Source organism: Geotrypetes seraphini, chromosome 10 (assembly GCF_902459505.1).
Source record: "Geotrypetes seraphini chromosome 10, aGeoSer1.1, whole genome shotgun sequence".
Classification (NCBI taxonomy): domain Eukaryota; kingdom Metazoa; phylum Chordata; class Amphibia; order Gymnophiona; family Dermophiidae; genus Geotrypetes; species Geotrypetes seraphini.
Window position 1 is genome coordinate 137,068,422 of NC_047093.1, and position 22,902 is coordinate 137,091,323.

General features: G+C 40.7%; 1 protein-coding gene across 1 annotated transcript in view; it reads left to right on the top strand.

Moving 5' to 3' along the window:
* Positions 1–3,252: 3,252 nt before the first annotated feature.
* The window catches only part of LOC117368642 (vomeronasal type-2 receptor 116-like), a 65,538-nt gene continuing 45,888 nt past the window's right edge, over positions 3,253–22,902 (top strand). The window contains exons 1-2 of the mRNA XM_033962369.1: positions 3,253–3,266; positions 9,380–9,668. Of these exons, the coding sequence (XP_033818260.1) occupies positions 3,253–3,266; positions 9,380–9,668 (303 nt within the window). The remainder of the gene's footprint in view (positions 3,267–9,379; positions 9,669–22,902) is intronic.

The window sequence follows — 22,902 nt, forward strand, 5'->3', positions numbered from 1 at the left end:
AAACAGAGCCAAGACCAGTGTGGGCAGGAGGTTGCAGGTGCTGGGAGTGCTGGCAAAGAGTTAAAGAGATATGGAAAGAAAAATAGACAAATGTTTGATAGGGGCATTGGAGGAGTGTGGGTGTGCAGAAGGGGAGGGGGGTACCTCCTACCATGACTACTCCACTGAGTTGCTAAGTAAGACTTTGTGTATGTATTGAAATGGTTGGAGGCTGTGTTGGCCACTTTTCAAGGTAACAGAAATAAAACAAAAACAATGGAAAAATGGTAACTCAATGCATTTTATGATGAAAATTGTGAAAAATAGTATATTTAAGGAAAACATGTAAGCATTTCAGTGATAGTATCACAGGAAGAGGGAGGGGTGGGTGGGTGGACAGGAGATAGAGAGGTGGCAAAGCAGTGTTAAATTTCTTTGGAGTATGAAATAAAGCCCAGATCTTTAAATACTGTCTGGTAGAAGTCAAAATATTTCATCATTTTAATTTCAAAGGTGCTATGTTCTTGGATTGAATGGGAAGCACTGATTCCCAAATAAAATGTTCTTTTGGATAGAAAGAGTGAACAGTTTGTGAAACTATATTTTGCTTTTGTGAACTCTCCAAATTTTAGAGTAAGAGACTTATCAGTGAAGGATAAATATATACCCTGTAAGAGTAAGAGAGAGTCAATTTTTCACTCTTTCAAAGAGAACAAAAACCAGGAGACACTAAATTCCATTACATGGGAATACTTTGAAAACAAAGACTAGGGGACAGTCAATGAAGTTAAAAGGAGATACTTTTTAAACCAATAGGAGGAAATACTCTTTTCATTCAAAGAAGAAAAGTTCATAGTCTGTTTTTTGAAATGGACATTAAGGAAAGCCATTGTTTGCCATGGGATCAGTAGCATGAAACGTTGCTTCTATTTGGGTTTCTCACACACTGTCCCAAATGGCCTCAAGAAGTCAAAAGAAAAAGGGGGAAAGGTGAATAGATAAATTACTATCACTCCCTAGAGTTGCAATGAACGTCAAAACAAATTGTTGAAAAAACTGCTTTCTATTAATTGAAAGAGAGGTATCAGAGTTGCTTATAAAACCTGGATCATATGACCTTATATAACGCAGCTATTCCAGCTCCTGATCTTATGATGTAAGCCTTTAATCAAGTGACTCTCTTTTCCTATTTACTTTCTGTTGTTAGCAGTCACCACCAACTTGTAAATGCAGAGAACCCAGAAAATTCAAAAATAGTCCTAACAATATATGCCCTTTTCAACTCCAAACATTGGTACACGATTTAAGGCAACTTGCTTCAGGGGATTCTTGCTGCCGATACCCTAGAAAAATACATAAGATGATTAAATATCTAACCACCAATCTAACTAGAATAAAATTACCTCAATCAAAACTTACTCTACTACAGCTAGCTCACAATAATTCCTGATTTAAGAAGATTCCTGACTCACGGAGAGTCCACAACCCTTGATAATTTACAGCACCCGCTTGTTTGTAATCTGGTTGATGGCATGTTAAGTAACCAGGGTTTAATGGAAGAATATGTTAGAGAATTTGATTATATATATATATATATATATATTGTCACCCGCACTCTCAGGGCCATGTGTCCAGGACTGCGGGAACAAGATTTGTATCCTTGTGAGCCGCGGAAGGCTCCACAAGGAATGAAAAAGACACCAGGTTTAGAATAAGGATTTTGCCAAAAGTCAGGTAAGTTTTCTTGAAAATCAGGAATGGACTTTATTCTGCTGCATAGCAGTAAACAAAAAAAAAAACAACAACAAACTTTTCATCAGGTTTCCAAACAAATAATGCAGTCTTCAAAATCTCAATTTCAATATTATATGCTTTAAAGTTCAAACTCACAGCTAAAGTAAGAAGGACTCTGTATTCATAAGCCTCAGCTTTAAAGTTCTTACCAAAAAACAAAACTAACAAAACAAACAGTCTCTTCCTTTTAATAGAAACTGGTCCAAAGATCAGTGACACAGCACTGCGCTTCTTCAGCAAATGGAATTGCTGGCCAGGTGGTGTGCTCCACGTGCTGTAATATTTGCTACACAATCGAGCCCTCTATCCTACCTCAAAACGTGGGGCTAAATCCCCCACCACACTGGCTGGAAAAAGGATTATTTTCTCCAGAACAGGAACAAGCTTAGCAAACAAATGCACTTAGGTTCTTTCAGTCACAAGACTCTGTGCTTCCCTGCACCAACTCAACAAGGGAGAACAAAGCACAGCTTCAAAAATGAAAAACAAAACAGTTCAGTGTCCCAAAGCATATTAAATTACAATACCTTTTTCCTTAGGCAGATTTGGAACTTGCCTTGGAGACACACACTTCCATAGGTTGGACAGAATGAACCTCTGGGCCTGGTTCAAATTCTAGTTCCATGGTTTGTGGAACTTCAGAGAGTTCAGGAGTCAAACCAGTATCAGCCTCATCAATTTCTATACATTCTGGGCTTTGAAGGTCCTGTAGAGCTCTTAGTCCTGAGCTAGACTGCCAGTGCTGTTCCTGTGACCGTTCTCCTGCTCTCCAGTTCTCCCTCTGCCTTTCCAACTGCCCAGCTCTGAGGTTAAGGAACTTACAGCCCCGCCCAACCTTCCCAGGTGCAAAGCATTTCCAGTCATCAACCTTGGGAAGGTGAGGGGGAGGGGAAGTCTGTAGCTCAACCCCTAGGCTCCCTCTGCTGGATTTAGTGGGAATATCAGGCAAGAAGGTAAAATGTTCTTTATCTTGAACAGTATAGGAATTACCTGCTCTAGGCATGGGTTTTGTACTAGACCCAATCCTAGCAGGCTTACCTCGCATACCACAATATATATATATATATATATATATATATATATATAATGACTCCACCAAACATCAGTAGTAGCACTGAATATCTAGAAAACCACTTTAAAGCTGTTCCCACCTCCACAAAAACCCCCTTCATATACACTCTAAATTACTCTAAAGAACTATAAACACCCTTACAACATTCAACTTGCCTAACACTAGGAATGGCATGCACTTCTCCTCTTTGTTCCCTAAGCTGGAAGTTAATGCCTAGAATGCAAAAAGTGGGCTCCAATGCCACATTCATGATACTAGCCATTTGGAAACACACTGACTAAATAAAAAAATCCAATGCCCCTTCTTCTGTATCAAGAGTCTATGAAAGCCACTTCCCCTCAGACTATTCTGAGTTGTCTCCAAAACTGTGAATCATAAGTTATTAAAATAATGGTGGAAATCAAACAATGTGCAGCTACAGGTGAGTTCTTGACCTGTTTTTGGATGTGAATTTAATGCTCAATAATCCTCATTTTTAAAAGCATTCATGTTGATTTCCAAATGAAAAGTGGATTTCTTGAGATTTCCATTGGTGTTTGCAAACTGGGAGGAGGCAGAATGAGAGAAGAGGTGCAGGGAGGTTTGCTGCAGAGGGGAGAGGAGAATGTCCGAGCTCCAGGCCCCTATGACCCTTAGAAAGCATTACCATCCCGAATTCTGGAGGAACGAACAGGAAGCGGTTTGGTTGGGACAAAAAGGGGAGGGAAAAAAAACAGCACATGCAAGGGTAAAAGAGCATGAAGCTTGGATCCGGCATGTGCAGACTGACACTGGGAGATGGAGGAGAAGCAGCAGCATTGGCAGACACTTCAGGATGTTCACTCTGCCTGATTGAGAGCCCTGTCTTGGGGTTTGGTTTGACTGTATTTCTAATGCTTGGAAATGTATTAAATAGGGAAAAGACACGTCAGATTGGAAGTTGTTCTGTTGTAGATTGGCAATGTGCATATATTGGTGTATGGATGTTTAAGGGGAATCTTTGTAGAGAGCGAGGTGGGGGTTGGGATGAATGGTTTTGTAAGACAGGTGGGAGAGGGTAGATATGGAATATAATGATTCTTTATAATCTCTTTGGATTATTTACTCTTTCAATATTAATTTATTCATTTGGGTTTGACAGTGCATGAATGTGAATGAAATAGCTTTTTGAGTAACTTTTATTTCTGGTTATTAATTTCAGTTGATGATTTAATTTTGTGAGAGTGATTGGAGTATATGGAAAAGATTGCTTGGTATGTGGGGAACTTGTTTTGGTTGGCTGTGTTTTAATAGATCAAATGCAATGAATGATTTATATTTTTGTCCATACGGGTTGTTCTGTTATAGAGTGATATAGGTAATGTTGGTAATATTAACTGAATAGAATGGGGGTGTATTGGAATGATATTGAGAGGGGGGGAGGGTTTCTGTGGCTCTTTTTAAGGTTTGTAATTTATTTTTAGAGTTATAGTTTTTTATGACTTTCAGAGCAATAATTTATTTTGGGATAAATTGATAAGTTATAAAGATTATCTCATATATATTATAAATCATTAATCAGTAGTGTCATATTATTATTATTATTATTATTATTCTTTATTCTTATATACCGCCATACCCAGTGAGTTCTAGGCGGTTTACATCAATTAGCAAATGATCTGCATTGAGTAGCAGATTTACAACAAAATTAGAGGTAGGTTTACAAAATTAGAAGCAGATTTACAGCATTGAATAGCAGATTTACAACAAATTAGAAGTAGGTTTACAAAATTAGAAGCAGATTTACAGCATAATTAGAAGAATTTTTGACAGAAAATTGCAGGCCGAATTACGATAAATTACAGTGATTTGCCGCAGTCAGCCGTGAAGTTACAGCGATTCTTAACTGTCTGCACAGAGGGCAGGTTTACATCAATATGAGAAGTTGATTCATGTAGTAATCTGTAAGGGATACAAGGTTGAATTTGGAAAAGAACTTAAAGAAGGCCTGAAGGGGTCTTTGAGTTAAAGAACTAAATAAGTGCTCTGGAGTAGGGGGAGGGATTATTTATAGGATGTGTAATGTTTATATAATGCTAGTAAGGGTTAAGCGTGTTGAATTATATTTTTGGATCCCATTTTTGCTAGAATATACATGACGCTGAAATTGTTTTCATTAAATGTCAATGGTCTTAATCATCCAATTAAGAGGAAAACACCTCTTAATTCCATGAAAAAACAAGATGCAGATATATATTATATTCAGGAAACACACTTAAATGCCTCAGAATCAAGTAAATTAGAAAAAGGATGGGTTAAACATTGCTTTTATGCTCCTGTGGTAGGCAAGAAGGTGAGAGTGGCTATTTTAATTAATAAAAAATGTCTGGCTACATTTAAATTCCTTTCAGCTGATCCTTAGGCAAATTGGTTCAAGTAAACCTAAGCGTGGGGAAACATACGCTGAAGCTCATTAACATATATGCCCCTAATTCAAATCAAATTGAATTTTTCAAGGCTCTACAACAGTTGATTCTACCACTGTGTGCCTCTGATTTAGTGGTGGCAGGGGACTTCAATGCTGTAATTGATCTATTGCTGGATAAAAAAAACCTAGTAGGATGTTAAAATCATTAGGATTGGATAATATGGTTCAATTTTGTGGATTGAAGGATATATGGCAGATTCTTCATTATAATACTTAGGAGTTTTCTTTTTATTCCCATGTCCATAAATCATTTTCACATATAGATTATGTATTTGTATCAGACACATTTGTGCAACAGATCACAAAAGCCACTATTGATCCAATCATTTAGGCAGATAATGGTGGAGTTTGGATTGAATTTAAAGTTGAGGAGCAAGAATATAATAGACCTGTTTGGATATTTAATAATGAATTGCTTGCAGATGCATAATTTATTGAGGAATTCCAAATAAATATGAAGGAATATTTTCAACTTAATGCCTCAGAGGAAATCTATTTAGAAATACTTTGGGATGCTTTTAAAGCTACCATGAGAAGGCAAATTATCTCATAATCAGCTCATGTCAGGATGCAACTTAAGCTAGAATTCACTAATTTGGAACAAAATATTAAGGACTTAGAGCTCCTTTTACAAAGGTGCGCTTGCGTTTTTAACGTGTCTGCATCTATGGTTTTTCTTATTACATAGAGCATTTTGGACCCCTGTTAGGTTACAGAAATTAGATAATTCAAAGTCTAATAGATGCTGGCACTGTCGTCTTGAAGCTGGGACTAGGGATAATTTATTATACTATTGTCCCTTGATACTTAAATTATGGAGGTCCATATGGAATCAAGTGAACAAAATATTGGAAAATCCAGTGGCATTAACATATGACACCATTTTATTTGAGAGAGGCGCTCAGAATCCAAGATGGAGTAAAAAAACTTCAATTTGGGGTACAAACCCCTAAAAGGCATTTTTTATAGAATCAATCATTGCACCATTTTGAGTAAAAAGGTAATAGAGAGTGCTTGTTGAAAAACACTCTAAAATTAAATGTCCAATAAATGTCCAATAAATGTCCAATAAAGTGAATATTCTCCAACTCCTATGTAAGTTCAATAAATTTGAGTTCAAAATAAGAACTTATCTTAATAGGTTCAGATAGCGTTGACCCGGCGATGTTCTGACGCGTTTTGCCAATCCTGGCTGCTTCAGAGAACCTGCTGCGTTGCTAGTGAACTGCTGCTTAAATAGTCCTAATTTAAAGGTGCTTCTTATATCTAAGCAAAGTAACAAAAACAGAAAATGATGTTGGTTTGTAACAAACATTTATGATAAAGCAGTTTTACAGCTAATAGACAACTATAATGACGCTGACAGCAGGGTACCTGGTTCAGAGGAACTTCTTTTACGTTTCCTGTGACGTGGGAGCTCAGCTGAGCTCCCTATATTTATATGATGACGATGTGTCATATCAGGAGGGGCGATATGGGGGCCCCCCTGGTACAACACTGGCATGTCACTCCACATCAATTGCAAGATCTTCGTTTTGTTGTTTTGGAAGTGGCCCACCAGGATAGGGGAGGCAATGTGCAAGCGTGGTTATGGAAACAAGAACAAAGGTGGATATTTCACTGGCAAACTGTGTCTCCTAACGGGTTAAACAAAATAGTAGAGTGGTGGGCGTTTCTTCATTAGGTGATTGACACATCGTCATCATATAAATATAGGGAGCTCAGCTGAGCTCCCACGTCACAGGAAACGTAAAAGAAGTTCCTCTGAACCAGGTACCCTGCTGTCAGCGTCATTATAGTTGTCTATTAGCTGTAAAACTGCTTTATCATAAATGTTTGTTACAAACCAACATCATTTTCTGTTTTTGTTACTTTGCTTAGATATAAGAAGCACCTTTAAATTAGGACTATTTAAGCAGCAGTTCACTAGCAACGCAGCAGGTTCTCTGAAGCAGCCAGGATTGGCGAAACGCGTCAGAACCTCGCCGGGTCAACGCTATCTGAACCTATTAAGATAAGTTCTTATTTTGAACTCAAATTTATTGAACTTACATAGGAGTTGGAGAATATTCACTTTATTGGACATTTATTGGACATTTAATTTTAGAGTGTTTTTCAACAAGCACTCTCTATTACCTTTTTACTCAAAATGGTGCAATGATTGATTCTATAAAAAACGCCTTTTAGGGGTTTGTACCCCAAATTGATGTTTTTTTACTCCATCTTGGATTCTGAGCACCTCTCTCGTTTAAAAAGGTATTTAAAGTAGCTTGTTCCTTTACTAGTTTTTTGCCTATTCAGAGTCTTTGGGAACAACCCCCTTTTTTTGAAACTCTTCCCAGTTGTGTATATTGGATACCATTTTATTTGATACATTGATGAGAGCTAAAAGCCAAATATCTAATTGAAATAACAAACTTCTATTTATAATGACAGGGGTTGCCATACAGCTCATTTTAAGGAATTGGAAGAATTTGGATCGATTAAGTTACAATTTTTGGTGGGAATCTCTGTGTTACATTTTTAAAATGGAACGCTTCATGGCCATACAGCAAGGGCGTTACAGAAAGTTTATGGATGTTTGGGAGCCATTGGCTAAATTTTGTAAAGAAGAATAATTGATTTTATTTTATAGACTTGTAAACATACACATCCAGGGTAGGTTGGGGGGGGAGGGAGTTGCATTGGAACTTGATTCAGGGTATATATGGATAGTTTCTTGTGGGTTTTATTTTATTTGAGTATTGGGTGGGAGGGTGGGGAAATATTTAATTGTATATTAATGTCTGAAAGTTTATTGTGCTTGTCTTGTGATATTTTATGTATATGAATTATTTGTTGCACAATTGTAGTTTGAAAATCTATAAAGATATATTTTTTTTAAAAAGCCTTCATGATTTACCCACCTATATTAATGGGCAAGGCACCACAGTACATAAAGTAATCTCGATGTTGTACATGAAGTGAAACTTCTCAGGCTCCTTTTGACTTGTAACTTGTAATTATGTATTTGTACCTACAACATAATTGTATTAATAATCGTACTGATCTACCTGAACTTCCAAATCTATTGAATGTCTGTGTCAAACTGTCCATTGTAACTTCCTGGGTAACTGAACCAACTTCTTTAATGTAATCAGACCTTTTGGAAAGAATTAAAAACCGCCCTATTTAAGAAATTCATGTCCTAGCCAGATTTTTCCCTACATGATCAAAGCTACCTCACCTCACCCATATTCCGTTATTCCTCTCAATTAGAAGCCCCATTTTTTTCCGTCTACTATTATGTCTTCCTCACAATTGTACCCAGCTTTCTGCTGATGCCCAATGTTTTTCCAATGTAATTATGAAAATTAAGTTAACTCTTTTCAACAACCTATGTACATCTTTCTCCTAACCATTTGGCACCTTCTAATTCACTGATCGCTGAATCTTCTCACTTCTATCTATACTCTGTAATTCGCTAAATGTACAGCTTATCTTCATTGTGAACCGCCTAGAAGTCGCAAGATTATGGCGGTATAGAAAAATAAAGTTATTATTATTATTATTGAACTGAATAGGTAGAGAGGGTACAAAGAACCTGATTAACATATACTAACATAACATACTTGTGACCTAGATTTTGCCACTTTTGGAAACAGGAGAGCACTGGTCTGACCTAGTATGGTTGTTCTTATGTTCTATAAGATATACTTCTAGGGAATAGAGTGCAGACAAAGCTATGTGAATCCATCAGCACTTGTGCATTGCTAACTGATTAGCTCAGGAATAGTGTGCGAGCTCATACTATGTGCAAAAGAGGGGCTAGAAGGGCTCACAATCTAATGGCCTTGCTTTGGTGGGGATATTAGCTCATGGTCATTATAAAAAAATAGAAAATGCTGCATGTTCCTGGCAGCATTACAAGTGGCTTCAGCACACCAGGTTTCTTTTTCACACTGCATGATAAAAGAGAACATTTTTTTGTTTTGTTTTATTTTTGCATTCTGATATTTTATTAAAAAAACAAATACGCATAAATAAGTGTATTTTTGCAAATATTTCAGGTACACTGTTATGAAATTATGATCTTAATGTCATTACAGATATTTTGCACTTAACACCTATAACTTCTTGGCCTTTGTTTTTGCGGTGGAGGAAATTAACAACAACTCACAGCTCTTACCCAACATCACACTGGGGCTCCATATTAAAGATTCTTTTACATATACAAGGAAAATAATTGAATCAGCCTTGCAAATTTTGGCAGGACAGAGCACAATCGTAAATTTCAAGTGTAATTCATTTCGCACAGTGGCTGCCATCATTGAAGGCTTTACAAATGAGGAAACATATGCATTCTACAACATGTTCCAGATATATCAATACCCACAGGTCAGAGATATTCTTAATCTTACTTTACATTCTACCCCTTACCCTATACAGTCCAACCTTGCATATATAAATCCTCTTCAAATGAATTCATATATATTATGCTGCCAAAATGCTCTTTCCTTTGCAGTTTCAGGAAGAATATTTGAGATTTCTGCTCCCAAAATGTGTGAAACAAATCTGAATAGAAATCTGAATTGTGCTTAGGAAGTGGTCCAACTAGATTTGGGCTTGAGCTTTGTGGAGGGAAGTATAAAATTCCAAGTTAGGAAGGAGCCATGTCTTTTATTTCCTGGAGCTGGTCCACAAGAAATATGTAGAACAGCCATAAGTGAAATCCCACCAGGAGCTCACTGGAATATCTATGAACTATGGAAGGAGAGGAAGGAGAAGAATTAGCAAATGTATTGTGAGTCTGGGCAACAGCTGTCCCCTGTTATATAGAAGAAAGATAGAGACTTGTTCACATGCTAAATGAACTGAACAGAGGTATGTAAGTCTGACCAACAACTGCTCATTATAGGAACAGTGTGACCTAAGGAGAAGAGTCTAGTCATGTTGGGACTGGATCTTGATTCTTTGCCAGAGAAAGTATAACATAGGAGAAGCTCCTGGCAACATAAGAGGTCTGTTAAAAATTCCAGGACTGATCTTATAAAATATATTAAACAATCCTACAACTTATTCCATTGGGTCATCTTCAAAGTTTTCCCCTTCCCTACATACTCACTTTTCCCAATGTCATTTTCACTTCTGGAAACAGTCATTAAATAGATCTTCAGGAATCGACAAAAGTTGCTTCATCAAATTTTGCTTTATGACTTCAGTGGTGTCAAATCACTTTCCTTTCAGTATAGATTTAAGTTTAGGAAACAAGAAGTCAGCTGGGGCCAAGTCAGGAAATTAAGGTACATGAGGGAAGAGCTGTCATTGTGATTTTTGTGCACAATTTCTGGTTGTTCTTCTAGTCATCGGTCATCAACCGTGGAACAAATTTTGCTGCAACACAATCCATCCCCAAATTGAACAGACTCTCCCAGTGTTGCACAGTCCAAGGTACACATGTCAATATAAACTGCTTATATTGTATGGTTAACCCTCATTTAAAGCTTTAGCACGTTCATAATCTTTCAATCTTATTTTTCAATCATCAACGGTACAGTACCATAACATCATAAGAGCAAAACAGTTGCAACACTGGGAGAGACTGGAGGTCCACCAAGCCTAGTATCCTGTTTCCAGCAGTGGTCGACCCAGGTCTCAAGTATTTAGAGAGATTCCAAAAGAGTAAAATAGATTTTATGCTGCTAATCCTAGGAATAACCAGTGTAATTCCCCAAGTCCATCTTTATAATGGCTAATGGACTTTTATTTTATGAAATTATTCAAACTTTTTTTAAAAAAAACCCTGCTAAGATAACTGCTTTCACCTCATTCTCTGGCAGTAAATTTCAGAGTTTAATTACATGTTGAATGAGGAACTGTTTTAGTCACTTTCCTTTAAATTTACTACTTAGTAGCTTCATTGTATGTCCACTAGTCCTAGTGAAGATCAAAATAGAGCTTTAAATTTATCTCTGTAAGATACTGGTAGCCAATGTAGCTTTTTCAAGAAGACTGCAATGTAGTCATGCTGCTTTCACTCTGATTTCTGAATTAGTTGCAGATGATTCAAACTCTTTTTGTTTAGACCAATTCACGGGGCATTGCAGTAGTCTAGTCGTGATGCTATCATGGTATGGACAACTCTGTTTAGACTTGTATTTTCAATTTATGGAGAGAGCGAGACCAGAAGGCTTTGAGCATGCGCAAGTGCTCAAAGCCTAGTCCAGCCTGGCGCAGGAAGAAGGAGGATCTCTCCTGCACCGCACTGCCCAGCCCAGTCCAGCCCAGCCCAGCCCAAACCAATGAGGGAGGATCTTTGGGCACTGGCACATCCTGTGCATTGGTGCTGGTGCCGATGCCCAATCGGGTAAGAGATGTTTTGCGGTGCTGGGGGGGATGTAGGATTGCGGGGGAGGGGGGTGACGCGAGCCAGGGGGGGGGAGGATGCCGGTTCGTAGGGGGGATGCCGGATCGTATTGAAAAAAAAAAGTTGTAAAACGCGGGTAAGCGAGCGGGAAGGAGGATGCCGGTTCGGAGTAGACGGGTTTTAGAATGCGCGGTATACACGTGTACGCGCTATATTAAAATATTTTTACATAGATTTGTGTTCCCCGTGCGCTATACCAGTGTGCGCATTTTACACTGGTGCGCGTTATCTACGTGAAAATACGGTACATATTTTAAACATAAGTTATACATATGATTAATCAGACTTATTTATCAACCTCAAAAATACCACCCTTCTCTCCTATTATCATCTGTATAAATAATCAATTAAAAGACCTTATAATCATCCCCCCCTTCCCTGGATGTGCATTTTATCAAACAACAAAAATCATATCTATAATAATTGTACAAAAGAAGACAATGGGCCCCAAATTAAGTTAAAGTTTTTTGTATTCCCTAATAAATCAGCGTTCCTTCTCTCATATTTGTAAATTAGACATAAACTTGCCCACCAGAATGTAAAGTTGAAACGATCCCAGTTTTTCCAGTTTTGTGTAATCATTTGTATAGCTGTACTAGTCATAATTAATAAAAGATGTCTTTTTTATTTATCTAGGGATTCCTTGATAAGTAATATGGTACCACAATTTACTATTTCATAAGTTAACAGAATCTCAGATTCTAAAATATCTCCAAAAAATCAATATCTTAGGGCAATAAAACAGTAAATGATCTAATGTTCCTATGTCTAGGTGCTAGTGCCAGCATCTGTTAGATCTAGAATTATCTAACTTTATTCAATCTAACTGGGGTCCAAAAAGAACGATGTAACAAAAAGAACCAAGTTTGTTTCATAGATGCTGAAGCTGTACACCTCATCCTCCAAGACCAAATACGTGGCCATCGAGATGCAGAAATATACTGCTTAATCTCAATGCTCCAAATATCTCTAAGAGCTTTTTTGGATTTCTTATTCATAAGTTCAGATATTAATTTATACCACTTGGCGCCACTCAGGGAACCCTTTCTGAATAGCCTGCTTCAGTTGCAACCATTTATAAAACTGAAATTTTGAAATACCAAAAAATTGTTGCAACCGTGAAAAATCAAGCAATTTTCCATTTAAAATGACATCTTCTAATGTTCTTATGCCTACTTGCATCCAATCCTCCAGGCAATTTTTGACCCATCTATTTGTATCTTGGAGTTCAGCCATAGGGATTGACACAAAGACTGTTCTAGAGGAATTTCAGTTAACTTCCAAGTATCCAAAATAATGTTATTATCCTTAGCATAACTAGGTAATTTAATGTCCAATACATGAGACAGACGCATTGGGGACATAATTTTCCATTCCAAAATTAACCACTCTGGATAATGTTCCATGAGGTCAGGCAGGATCCAGTACATACCCTGAAGCATAATATAGGCTTGATGATACCTATAGAAATTTGGAAAATGTACCCCTCCCTCCACAATTGATTTTTGTAGAGATACTAAAGCTATTCTAGCAGTTTTGCCCATCCAAACAAATTTGATAAGAATACTATTCAATTTCTTATAAAAAGAACCTTGAAAGTAAATTGGTAACATTCCCATTTGGTAATACACCACAGGCAAAATCATCATTTTCACTGTTTGAACTCTCCCCCACCAAGATAAATGTAACGGATTCCATTTCTCACACATATCTGTAACCTTTAACAATAAAGATTTTTCATTTATTTTTATTGTATCATCCAGTGTCTTATAAATATATATTCCTAAATATTTTATACCCTCTTATTTCCAAAGAAAAGGGAACTGATCAAACAATCCTTTTTGAGAATGTATATTAAGTGGAAGGATTTCTGATTTATTCCAATTTATTTTATATCCTGAAAATTTTCCAAATATTTTGATCAAATCCAATAAATGTGTAATAGTAGATTCAGGATTCCTCAAATGAAGCAAAATATCATCTGCATATGCAGAGACTTTGTATTCCCTATCAGCATAAGGAATACCTTGAATCTCCGCTGTTTGTTGAATAGCCAATAGTAAGGGTTCCAATACAATATCAAACAATAGAGGAGATAAGGGACATCCCTGCCTAACTTCCCTCTCTAGACAAAAACTGTCTGAAAAAGAATTATTTATATACAATCTAGCCAAAGGGGAGTTATACAAAGCTTTGATCATTTGAATAAATCCAGAACCCACCCCAAACCAGTCCATGGCTTGGTACATAAAAGTCCATTCTACATGATCAAATGCCTTCTCCGCATCCAAAGATACAGAGAAGGCTGGATCCTACATGGATTTTGTTAAAGTCAACATATGAAGAGCCAATCTAGTATTATGTGAGGAATGTCTATGAGCAACAAATCGGGTTTGGTGCATACCTATAATATAAGGGAGAGCTTTAGCCAAGCGTAGAGCCAATAACTTAGCTAACAGTTTTCCATCAACATTTATCAAAGATATTGGCCTGTAATTTGAAACCAATAAAGGATCTTTATTTGGCTTCGGCAAAACTATAGTCAAAGATTCTGCCATAGTACCTTTATTCAGTTGAACCTGATATAAATTTAATAAAAAAGGCAGTAATATATTTTGAAATGATTTATAAAACTCCACAGTGTATCCATCCCCTCCTGGAATGGATCCAACTCTAAGGGACTTCAATGCTATCTAAATCTCCTTCAATGTAATAGGTGCATCAAGAGATCCTTTTATATGCTCGGGAATTTTAGGACCTCTATTAAATTCAAAAACTTTAAACCATCAAGTTCTTTATTTGAATAAAGCTCAGAAGAATACAAAGTCTTATAATATTCCAAAAACTGTTTTAATATATTATCAATTTGAGAATGAGTAACCCCATTTTCATCTGCAATATCCACAATCTTTACTTTCCTTCTTTTTTGCTTTTAAATAATTAGCTAGTAATCTTCCCGCTTTATTCGAGTTTGCATAATACAACGCCTGTTGAGTAAATAATTCTTTCCTAGCCCATTTAGAAGATATCTCATTATATTTATATTTAGCTTTTAAGGGGGACTGGAATGTATCATGTTTCCATTTTACTGTTAATTTTGCTTCTAATTCCTTAATCTTTTCCTCCAATTCAGAGAAATCTTTTTTAGACTGAGTATTAACATAAGCCGAATATGAAATTATATGCCCTCTCATGGTAGCTTTAAAAGCATCCCATATAGTTTCCAATGAGTTCTCATATCTTGAGTTAAATTTAAAATATTCTTCCATTATTGTCTGAAATTTTTCAGTAAATTTTGTGTCCCAAAACAATGTATTATTGAACCTCCAAATAGGTCTGTTTCCATCTTGTTCCACCAATTCAAACTCTATCCATACTCGACCATGATCTGATAAAATAATTGGATTTATGGCAGCTTTCCTTACCTGTTGTACTAGATTATCTGAAACAAAAATATAATCAATCCTAGAAAATGATTTGTGAACATGTGAACAAAAAGAAAAACTCCCGAGCATTAAAGTTTAGAATTCTCCATATATCTTTCAGTGCACAAACTTGAATCAGATTATCCAATCCTTAATGATTTTATCATTCTACTAGGTTTTTTTATCCAATAATGGATCCATAACATCATTAAAATCCCCCGCCACCACTAAATTAGTCTCAGCCAGAGGTAGAAGAATATGTTGGAGTGTTTTGAAAAATTCTATTTGATTCGAATTAGGAGCATAAATATTAAAAAGCATCAGAGTAGCATTGCCTAAACTCATGTTCACATGTACCCATCTTCCCATATTGTCAGCTGAAATCAAACTAAGTGATGCCGTACAATTTTTATTTATTAGTATAGTAACCCCGCCTTCTTTCCTACAGCAGGAGCATAAAACAATGTTTTACACAATCACCTTCTAACTTTTTAGATTCTATATCAGATAAATGGGTCTCTTGAACATAATAAATATCTGCATTTTGTTTAAGAAAATTAAGTGTTTTTCCTTTTTATAGGATGGTTGAGCCCATTGACGTTTAATGAGAATATTTTCAAAAACATTGTGAATTTTTTGTTAATATAGCCCAAATAAGTAAACCCAAATTATTTAAATTAAAGATTTTAGTATATCCAATGCACATCCATAACTCACCCAATGTAATCCCCCCTCTCCCTCCCATCCTCCTCCCCATAAAGAATACGATTGCTTGAAAGCACTCAAATAGACAAGCAATCGACAGCTCCCTCCAGGCAAATGCACTCCATTAATATCTTTAAAGCATACATTAAATTAATTGTATAAATAATCAGACAAAGCATATTTAAATAAACTAAGGGATTAATTAAATCATCAATAGTATATATAATATAAATATAATAGTATATAATCATTAACTAATTTAAAAGATTCATATACTCTATAAATAAGTAAAATTGGTCATAAATCTAAAAAATGGAATATTAAAGTATCAGTAAGAGAATATATCAAATCTCATGCTCATTTGTTCTCTCATATGAATCAAATGCATTCTATATAGAAAATTTCAAATGTTAAAAACAAATCATGAACTATTTCATTAATTACCATAAAATTCAAATCAACTAGTAATTCCAGGAAAAGAATACTATAGATCTGGTATTTCATAAAAAAAATAGCAAGAAATTCAAATAAAAATATTTTATAACTTCACAATATGGGGTTCATAATAAAAAAAAAACTTCTAAAAAGTGTCTTAAGTGGCTACTTGGACGATCAGAAAGCCTGATCGTCCAAGTACCCATAACCAAAGCTGGTTTTTAGACGTATGTAAAACCAACTTAGGCCTTTCCCCTGCCTCTAAATGCACAGAGAGAAAAGAGGCATGTTTAGAGGAGGGGAAAGGGCAGGCAGTGGGTGGGAGGTGGGCCGACCTATACCTAGCCGTACAACAGGTATAACCAAAACAGTTAAAGGTTGCCTAGTCTGCATTTAGACCTTTTTCACTTAGACAAAATAAAACCAGATCTAAGTGCCGAAAAAGGGGCCGCTGAGCTGTTGGCCGCTGGCGCCATCAGTTCAGCGGCCCGGCAACATAACCATCATGGCAGGAGAGATGCCTCATCTCCCCTACCGCGATGCCATCACTCCTCTACCCAAACTGCCGCGACCCTCGACAGTTCCGGTAGAGGAGTGATGGCATCGCGGTAGGGGAGGTGATGGCATCTCTCCTGCCGCGATGGATCACTCCACCCCCACACAAACAACATCGGGGCAAGAGGGAGGCCAAGCCCTCTTGCCCCGTTGAAGCCGCAACCCCCCGACTCGATCGGGGCAAGAAGGAGCCCAAGCCCTCTTGCCCCATTGAACCCACGACCATGTGCCAGTAGGCAGGGCTTTGGTATCGCTGGGCCAATCCGGACCCATTCTTCGGTGGCCTGCATGCCGGACAGACGGGTTTGGCTCCCATCTGTCCGGCCAACTAAACCAAAGGTATGGGGAAGGGGGTGGGGGTGTCATGGGGGTCGGCCAGGGGGGTCGCGGGTCGGCTGGGGGGGCGGTCGGAGGTTCTTGGGGGGGGGCGGTCGTTGGGGGGAGGGGGGCCAAAAGGGGACTTATACGCTTTTTTTTTATTTTGCCCCACCACATGTTTAAGTCTCATAACAAAAACCTCCATCCCATATTTGACTTAAATATTTAACATCCTTCTGCAAACTCCTCATAGAGTTATTAAAGACATATCATAAGCGTTCAAGCAGAAAGAATACTTATATGGATTCCAACCTGTTTACTAAGTGTTAAGATAAAATCATAAATCAGAGGAAGAAAATCAAAGGAAGACAAAGTAAATTTATATAAGTTCAAATATTTTTCATTAGGATACATTATCTATACCATTTGACTCCTATATACTTTATTTGAAGGATGAAAATAAATTTCTCATACCGAAAGCATTTTAAAGGGCGGAAAATCTTATCAGTCAATAACAACAAAATTAGGGCTCTGTATACATAGTCACGTCAGCGGCCACTCTGCTTCAATGGCCCCGAACCCCATACAAAATTAAAGGGCCTCGGGGACGCCGACTCGTAAAAGAAGCAGACACCAACCAAAAAACCCCCCAAAACTCCCACTTTCTGTCAATCCATGCCTGAAATCTAACACTCACCCTATCCAACTTCTGACTTTTTCTTTTTTTTCCCCCTTTCTCTTCCATTCTTCCTTCTCCTTCCCACCAAAGGCAGTGAAACTATTCCCTTTCACTCCTATCTCATCCTGTATCTGGGGATAATTCACTTTAACACTTTAACTTTTCATAAAAATTAAACCAGAGCAGCCAACAATTCATTCCATTGCTATTATCTCATAGATCTTCCCTCTCAAATATTAGACAAGTTTTTAATAATGTACAATAAACACAAGATCCTCTTCCATCCAAACCTTCACCCGAAGCCAGAGTCACATCTATTCTGCTCTCATTCTTCTCATATCTCTAAAATCCAGGCAGTTTCCCAAGGATTCAAATGAAAACTTTACAAGGTTTCCCTCCGATAGTCCAGCCGTGCCCCTTCAAACACAGGCAATCAGTTTTCATTTTCCCACATAAGAATTGTTGCAAAGTAGCGAATCCATCCAAGTTACAAGCAAATTTGGTGAATCCAACCAGTTATCTGAATGAGCATACGTGGGTTGAGGCAGAGAGAACTCCATTGAATTAGTTCAAAACCAATCTTCTTCCTCAGGAGCCGCCGCCATTAACAAACGAAGCAGACAAAAAACATATCTTCCCCCACAGGAAATGGTGGCACTAACCATTTTCAACCAATAATGCCAGGTTTAAAGAGTAAACATGGAACGAAGTGACCAACTGTTATTCCAATATCTGACAGTGGTAGACTTCAACTTTTCATAGAATATCACATTGATCTTCTTTTTTTCCCATTCTTCAAAAACCTCTTTATCCTTTTTCTTTTCTTTTCCTTTTTCCCCACACTAAAAGTTGTAGAATTGTATTATTAAAGCATTTTGTATAGTTTATAAAAATACAAACCGCATCAGCAAATTACCAATTACTATTTATTCCATGGGTTCTGATTGTTGCTAAGAGATGAATTCCTTTAATTTTTTAGGATCATCATATTGAGATGTTTTGTTTTTATATGTTATCTTCATGATTGCAGGGTAGAAAAAGCACAGTTACTTACCGTAACAGGTGTTATCCAGGGACTCCAGAACCAAAGACACAGGGACCGACACCGTGTCCTGGCGGTGAGAGGAGCACCAGGACGAGAATCTAGTCCACTTCTGGGAATAGCAGAGTCTAGTCGAGACTTTCCGAGAAGCCTCCAACACCTCCCTGACCGACTGAGATACAGGGAGAGAAGTCAGGGGAAAAGAAACTAAGCAGTTAGCTGAAGAGACTGAAGATTGGGATGTAACAGCGAACCCCGACTCTGAGATAGCAGAGAGGGAAACACAGGCAGAAGCAGAGGTTCCCTGACACTGAGTTGAAGTAGTAGGGAAAACCAAGGCTGGCGAGGCCACCGAGGGGCAATCAACATCAGAGTGGCCCTCACTGATTTCAAATGAACCAGCGTCCGCAGAATCAGAGGAAAAGGCGGAAACGCGTAGAGGAATTTCCCCTCCCAATCGAGGAGGAAGGCATCGGCCTCGAGACGTTCCGGGGTGTATATCTTTGAACAGAAGAGAGGTAGTTTTTGATTGTCAGGAGAGGCGAACAGATCTATCTGAGGAGTCCCCCACCTGTCGAACACCTGTTGCACGACATGAGAGTGCAGGGACCACTCATGTGGCTGGAGGAGGCGGCTGAGCCTGTCCGCCAGACAGTTTCGCTCTCCCTGTATGTAAACCGCTCGAAGGAAGATGTTTTGGGAGATTGCCCATTCCCAGAGATGCAGAGCTTCCTGACAGAGGGACCAAGACCCCGTCCCTCCCTGCTTGTTTACGTAATACATCGCCACCTGGTTGTCCGTGCGGACGAGAACCACCCGGTCGCGAAGCAGATGTTGAAAAGCCACCGCGGCGAGGTAAATGGCCCGAAGCTCCAGCATGTTGATGTGGCAGCGACGATCCTCTGCTGACCACATTTCTTGAGTGTGGAGACCATCCAGATGAGCCCCCCAAGCATACTCCAACGAGTCCGTGGTTAGGACCTTGTGGTGTGGAGGGGCGAGAAAGAGCAAACCCTTGGAAAGATTCGAAGAGTCGGCCCACCAATGGAGCGATCTTTGCAAAGAAGGAGTCATTGTCACGGGGCGGGTGATCGGTTCCCAGTCCTGACGCCATTGTGAGGCCAAAGTCCACTGCGGTAACCGCAGGTGAAGACGGGCGAATGGAGTGACATGGACGGTAGAGGCCATATGGCCCAGGAGCGTCATCATTTGTCGCGCCGAGACGGAGGTCATCCTCGATATCCAGAGGCTCAGATTTACCAACGCCTCCAGACGCTGAGGGGGGAGGAAGGAACGAAGGCGGACCGTGTCCAGCACGGCCCCGATGAATTGTAAGGACTAAGAGGGGCACAGCTGGGATTTTGGAAAGTTTACCTCGAACCCCAGACTCTGAAGAGAAATAATAGTCTGTCGGGTCACTGAGATAACCCCCTCCCTGGTTGGAGCTTTGATCAACCAGTCGTCCAGGTAGGGGAATACTTGCAGACCCTGGGAGCGCAAGGCAGTCGCGACCACTACGAGACACTTCGTGAAGACCCGGGGAGACGAGGTCAGGCCAAAGGGGAGGACCCGGTATTGAAGATGAAGGTCTCCCACCTGAAAACGCAGGTACCTGCGACAAGCAGGGTGCACCGGAATATGGGTGTAGGCCTCCTTCAGATCGAGGGAGCAGAGCCAATCGCCCTCGTTGATCAAGGGGTAAAGAATCTTAAGGGAAAGCATCCGAAACTTTTCCCGCACTAGAAACTTGTTTAGGCGTCTTAAGTCCAGAATCGGGCGCAGATCTCCCGTCTTCTTCGGTACCAGGAAGTAACGGGAGTAAAACCCTTGGCCCCTCTGATTGTGGGGGACCATTTCCACCGCCCGCAGGCGAAGGAGATCCTGGGCCTCGGACAGAAGGAGGGACAACTGCGCTCGATTGGGGGGACACGCACTTGGCGGGCTATCAGGAGGAACCTCTCGAAAGTTGAGTGAGTATCCTGATGAGATCATGCCAAGGACCCACGAGTCCGATGTTATAGCTTCCCAGTGAGGGTAATAGGCTCGCAGGCGGCCCCCGATGGGAAGGAGGCCAGGCGGTGGCACGGAGGGGGCCAGCCCCCGTCCGCGCATCCCGTCAAAAGGACGGAGACGGCTTTGCAGGCGCAGTAGGCTGTGATTTTGGTAAAGCCCTAGAGTGAGCCTGGGGGCGCCGAGGCGGCGGCCTAGAAAACGCCGGGGTGGACTTCTGAGGGTAACGACGAGGCAATCCCCGAAAAGGTCGAGAGGCCTTCGATTTAGGTTTCGGACGGACGAGGGAAGCAAAGGATCGTTCTTGTTCCAATAACCACTTTGTAGCCGCCTCAAGAGTGTCGTCAAACAGTTCCTTACCGACGCAAGGAAGGTTAGCTAACCGATCCTGGAGGTTGGGATCCATATCGACCAGCCGCAGCCACGCCAGCCGGCGCATGGCCACAGCAAAGACTGCGACCCTGGATGAAAGTTCGAAGCCGTCATAAGCGGCGTGGAACAGGTGCAGGCAGAGGTTTGAGAAATCCTCGAGGAGGAGGCCAAACGCTGCCCGTCGAGCGGCAGGTAAAAACGCCGAGAAGGCGCCCAGCAGCCCAATAAGGTGTTTTAGATAAGAGGAGAAGGTGAATGTATAGTTCAGCACTGTAGAGGCCATCATAGAGTTCTGATACAGACGGCGGCCAAACTTGTCTAGGGTCCTGCCTTCGCGTCCTGGAGGGACCGCCGCGGATACCCTAGAGGGGTGAGCTTTCTTCAAGGAAGACTCCACCAACAAGGACTGGTGGGACAACTGTGGTTGCTCGAACCCCGGGCAGGGCACCGTACGGTACTTAGACTCCATTTTAGATGGGACAGCCGTCACCATGTAAGGAGTCTCGAGGTTCCTGATGAGGGTCTGCCGGAGCACCGGGTTCATCAGCAGCCGGAGGGACTCTCGGGATGGAGAAGGCATATCCAGCTCCGCCAGGTATTTCTTGGAATACCTCGAGTCAGATTGTAAGTCCAAGTCAAGGGCACGTCCCATGTCCTGGACGAACCTCGTAAAGGAAGGGCGGTGCGTTCCCGTAGCCCCTTGCAGGGACGGTGAACGAGACCTCCGTTTCGCTGAAAAGGAAGGGGAAGCCTCCCTCGAATAGCGAGGTTCTCGCTCGGACCCTCGATCCGACATCGGGGACAGGCTTGGGAAGCGCTCCGGGGTCGAGGACCTGCGTCGCCTCGAGGAGCCCGTCGGGGACACTGCCGGGGTAAGGGGCACCGACCGATGTTGGTTCGGAGACCTCTCCCCAAACTCCCTCGGTGAAAGCCTGGAGCCTCGGAACGGAGCCCCGGACCGAGGGGGAGTTAGTAAGAGCTTAGGGTTAGCGAAGGACAGCTCGGTAACCAGTAGCGGTCCTCCCGATCGAGTCGAGGGCGAGCGGCCTCGGGTCGGAGGCGAACTCCGGGCCTTCTTGGAAAGTCGGCGGCCCGAGGACTTGAGGGGCTTAGACCTACATTTCGCCCCGCGCAGCTCCGCTGGGGACGAACGCCTCGAGTGTCTCGGCAATGAGTTGGAGGAAAAAGAGAGGTGCCGAAAACGGCGCACTTTGCCCCGAGGGGCCTAGACATGGGGCTCAGGCTGGTCCGGCGCACGCGAGGTCGAGGTCGGGGCCGGGTGAAGGTGAGCCAAGGCGGCAGATAGCTCCGTCGTGATCATTGCCCGGAGCATATCTTGGAACACCGGCACAGACAGCATCGATGGCATGTTCGAGGCCGCGGTACACTCCACCGAGGGCGATCTCGACTTTGAGCATTCCCGAGTGGTGGAGGCACATCCAGAAGACTTCGAGGGTTTCGCTGGGGCCGTGGGTAAGGAACTCCCCCCTTGCCCGGACATCGTCCCCGAGGTTGGTTTCTTCGGAGGTATGGACCCTGAGGAAGGAAGAGAGGACTTACCCAGAGCCGAAGACTTTTGAGAACTCGGGGTCTTCGAAGTCGAGTCCCGAGGTGGGGCCGAATGACCCGAGGCCGAGGTCAAGGCTGGGGCTGAAGCCGGGGCC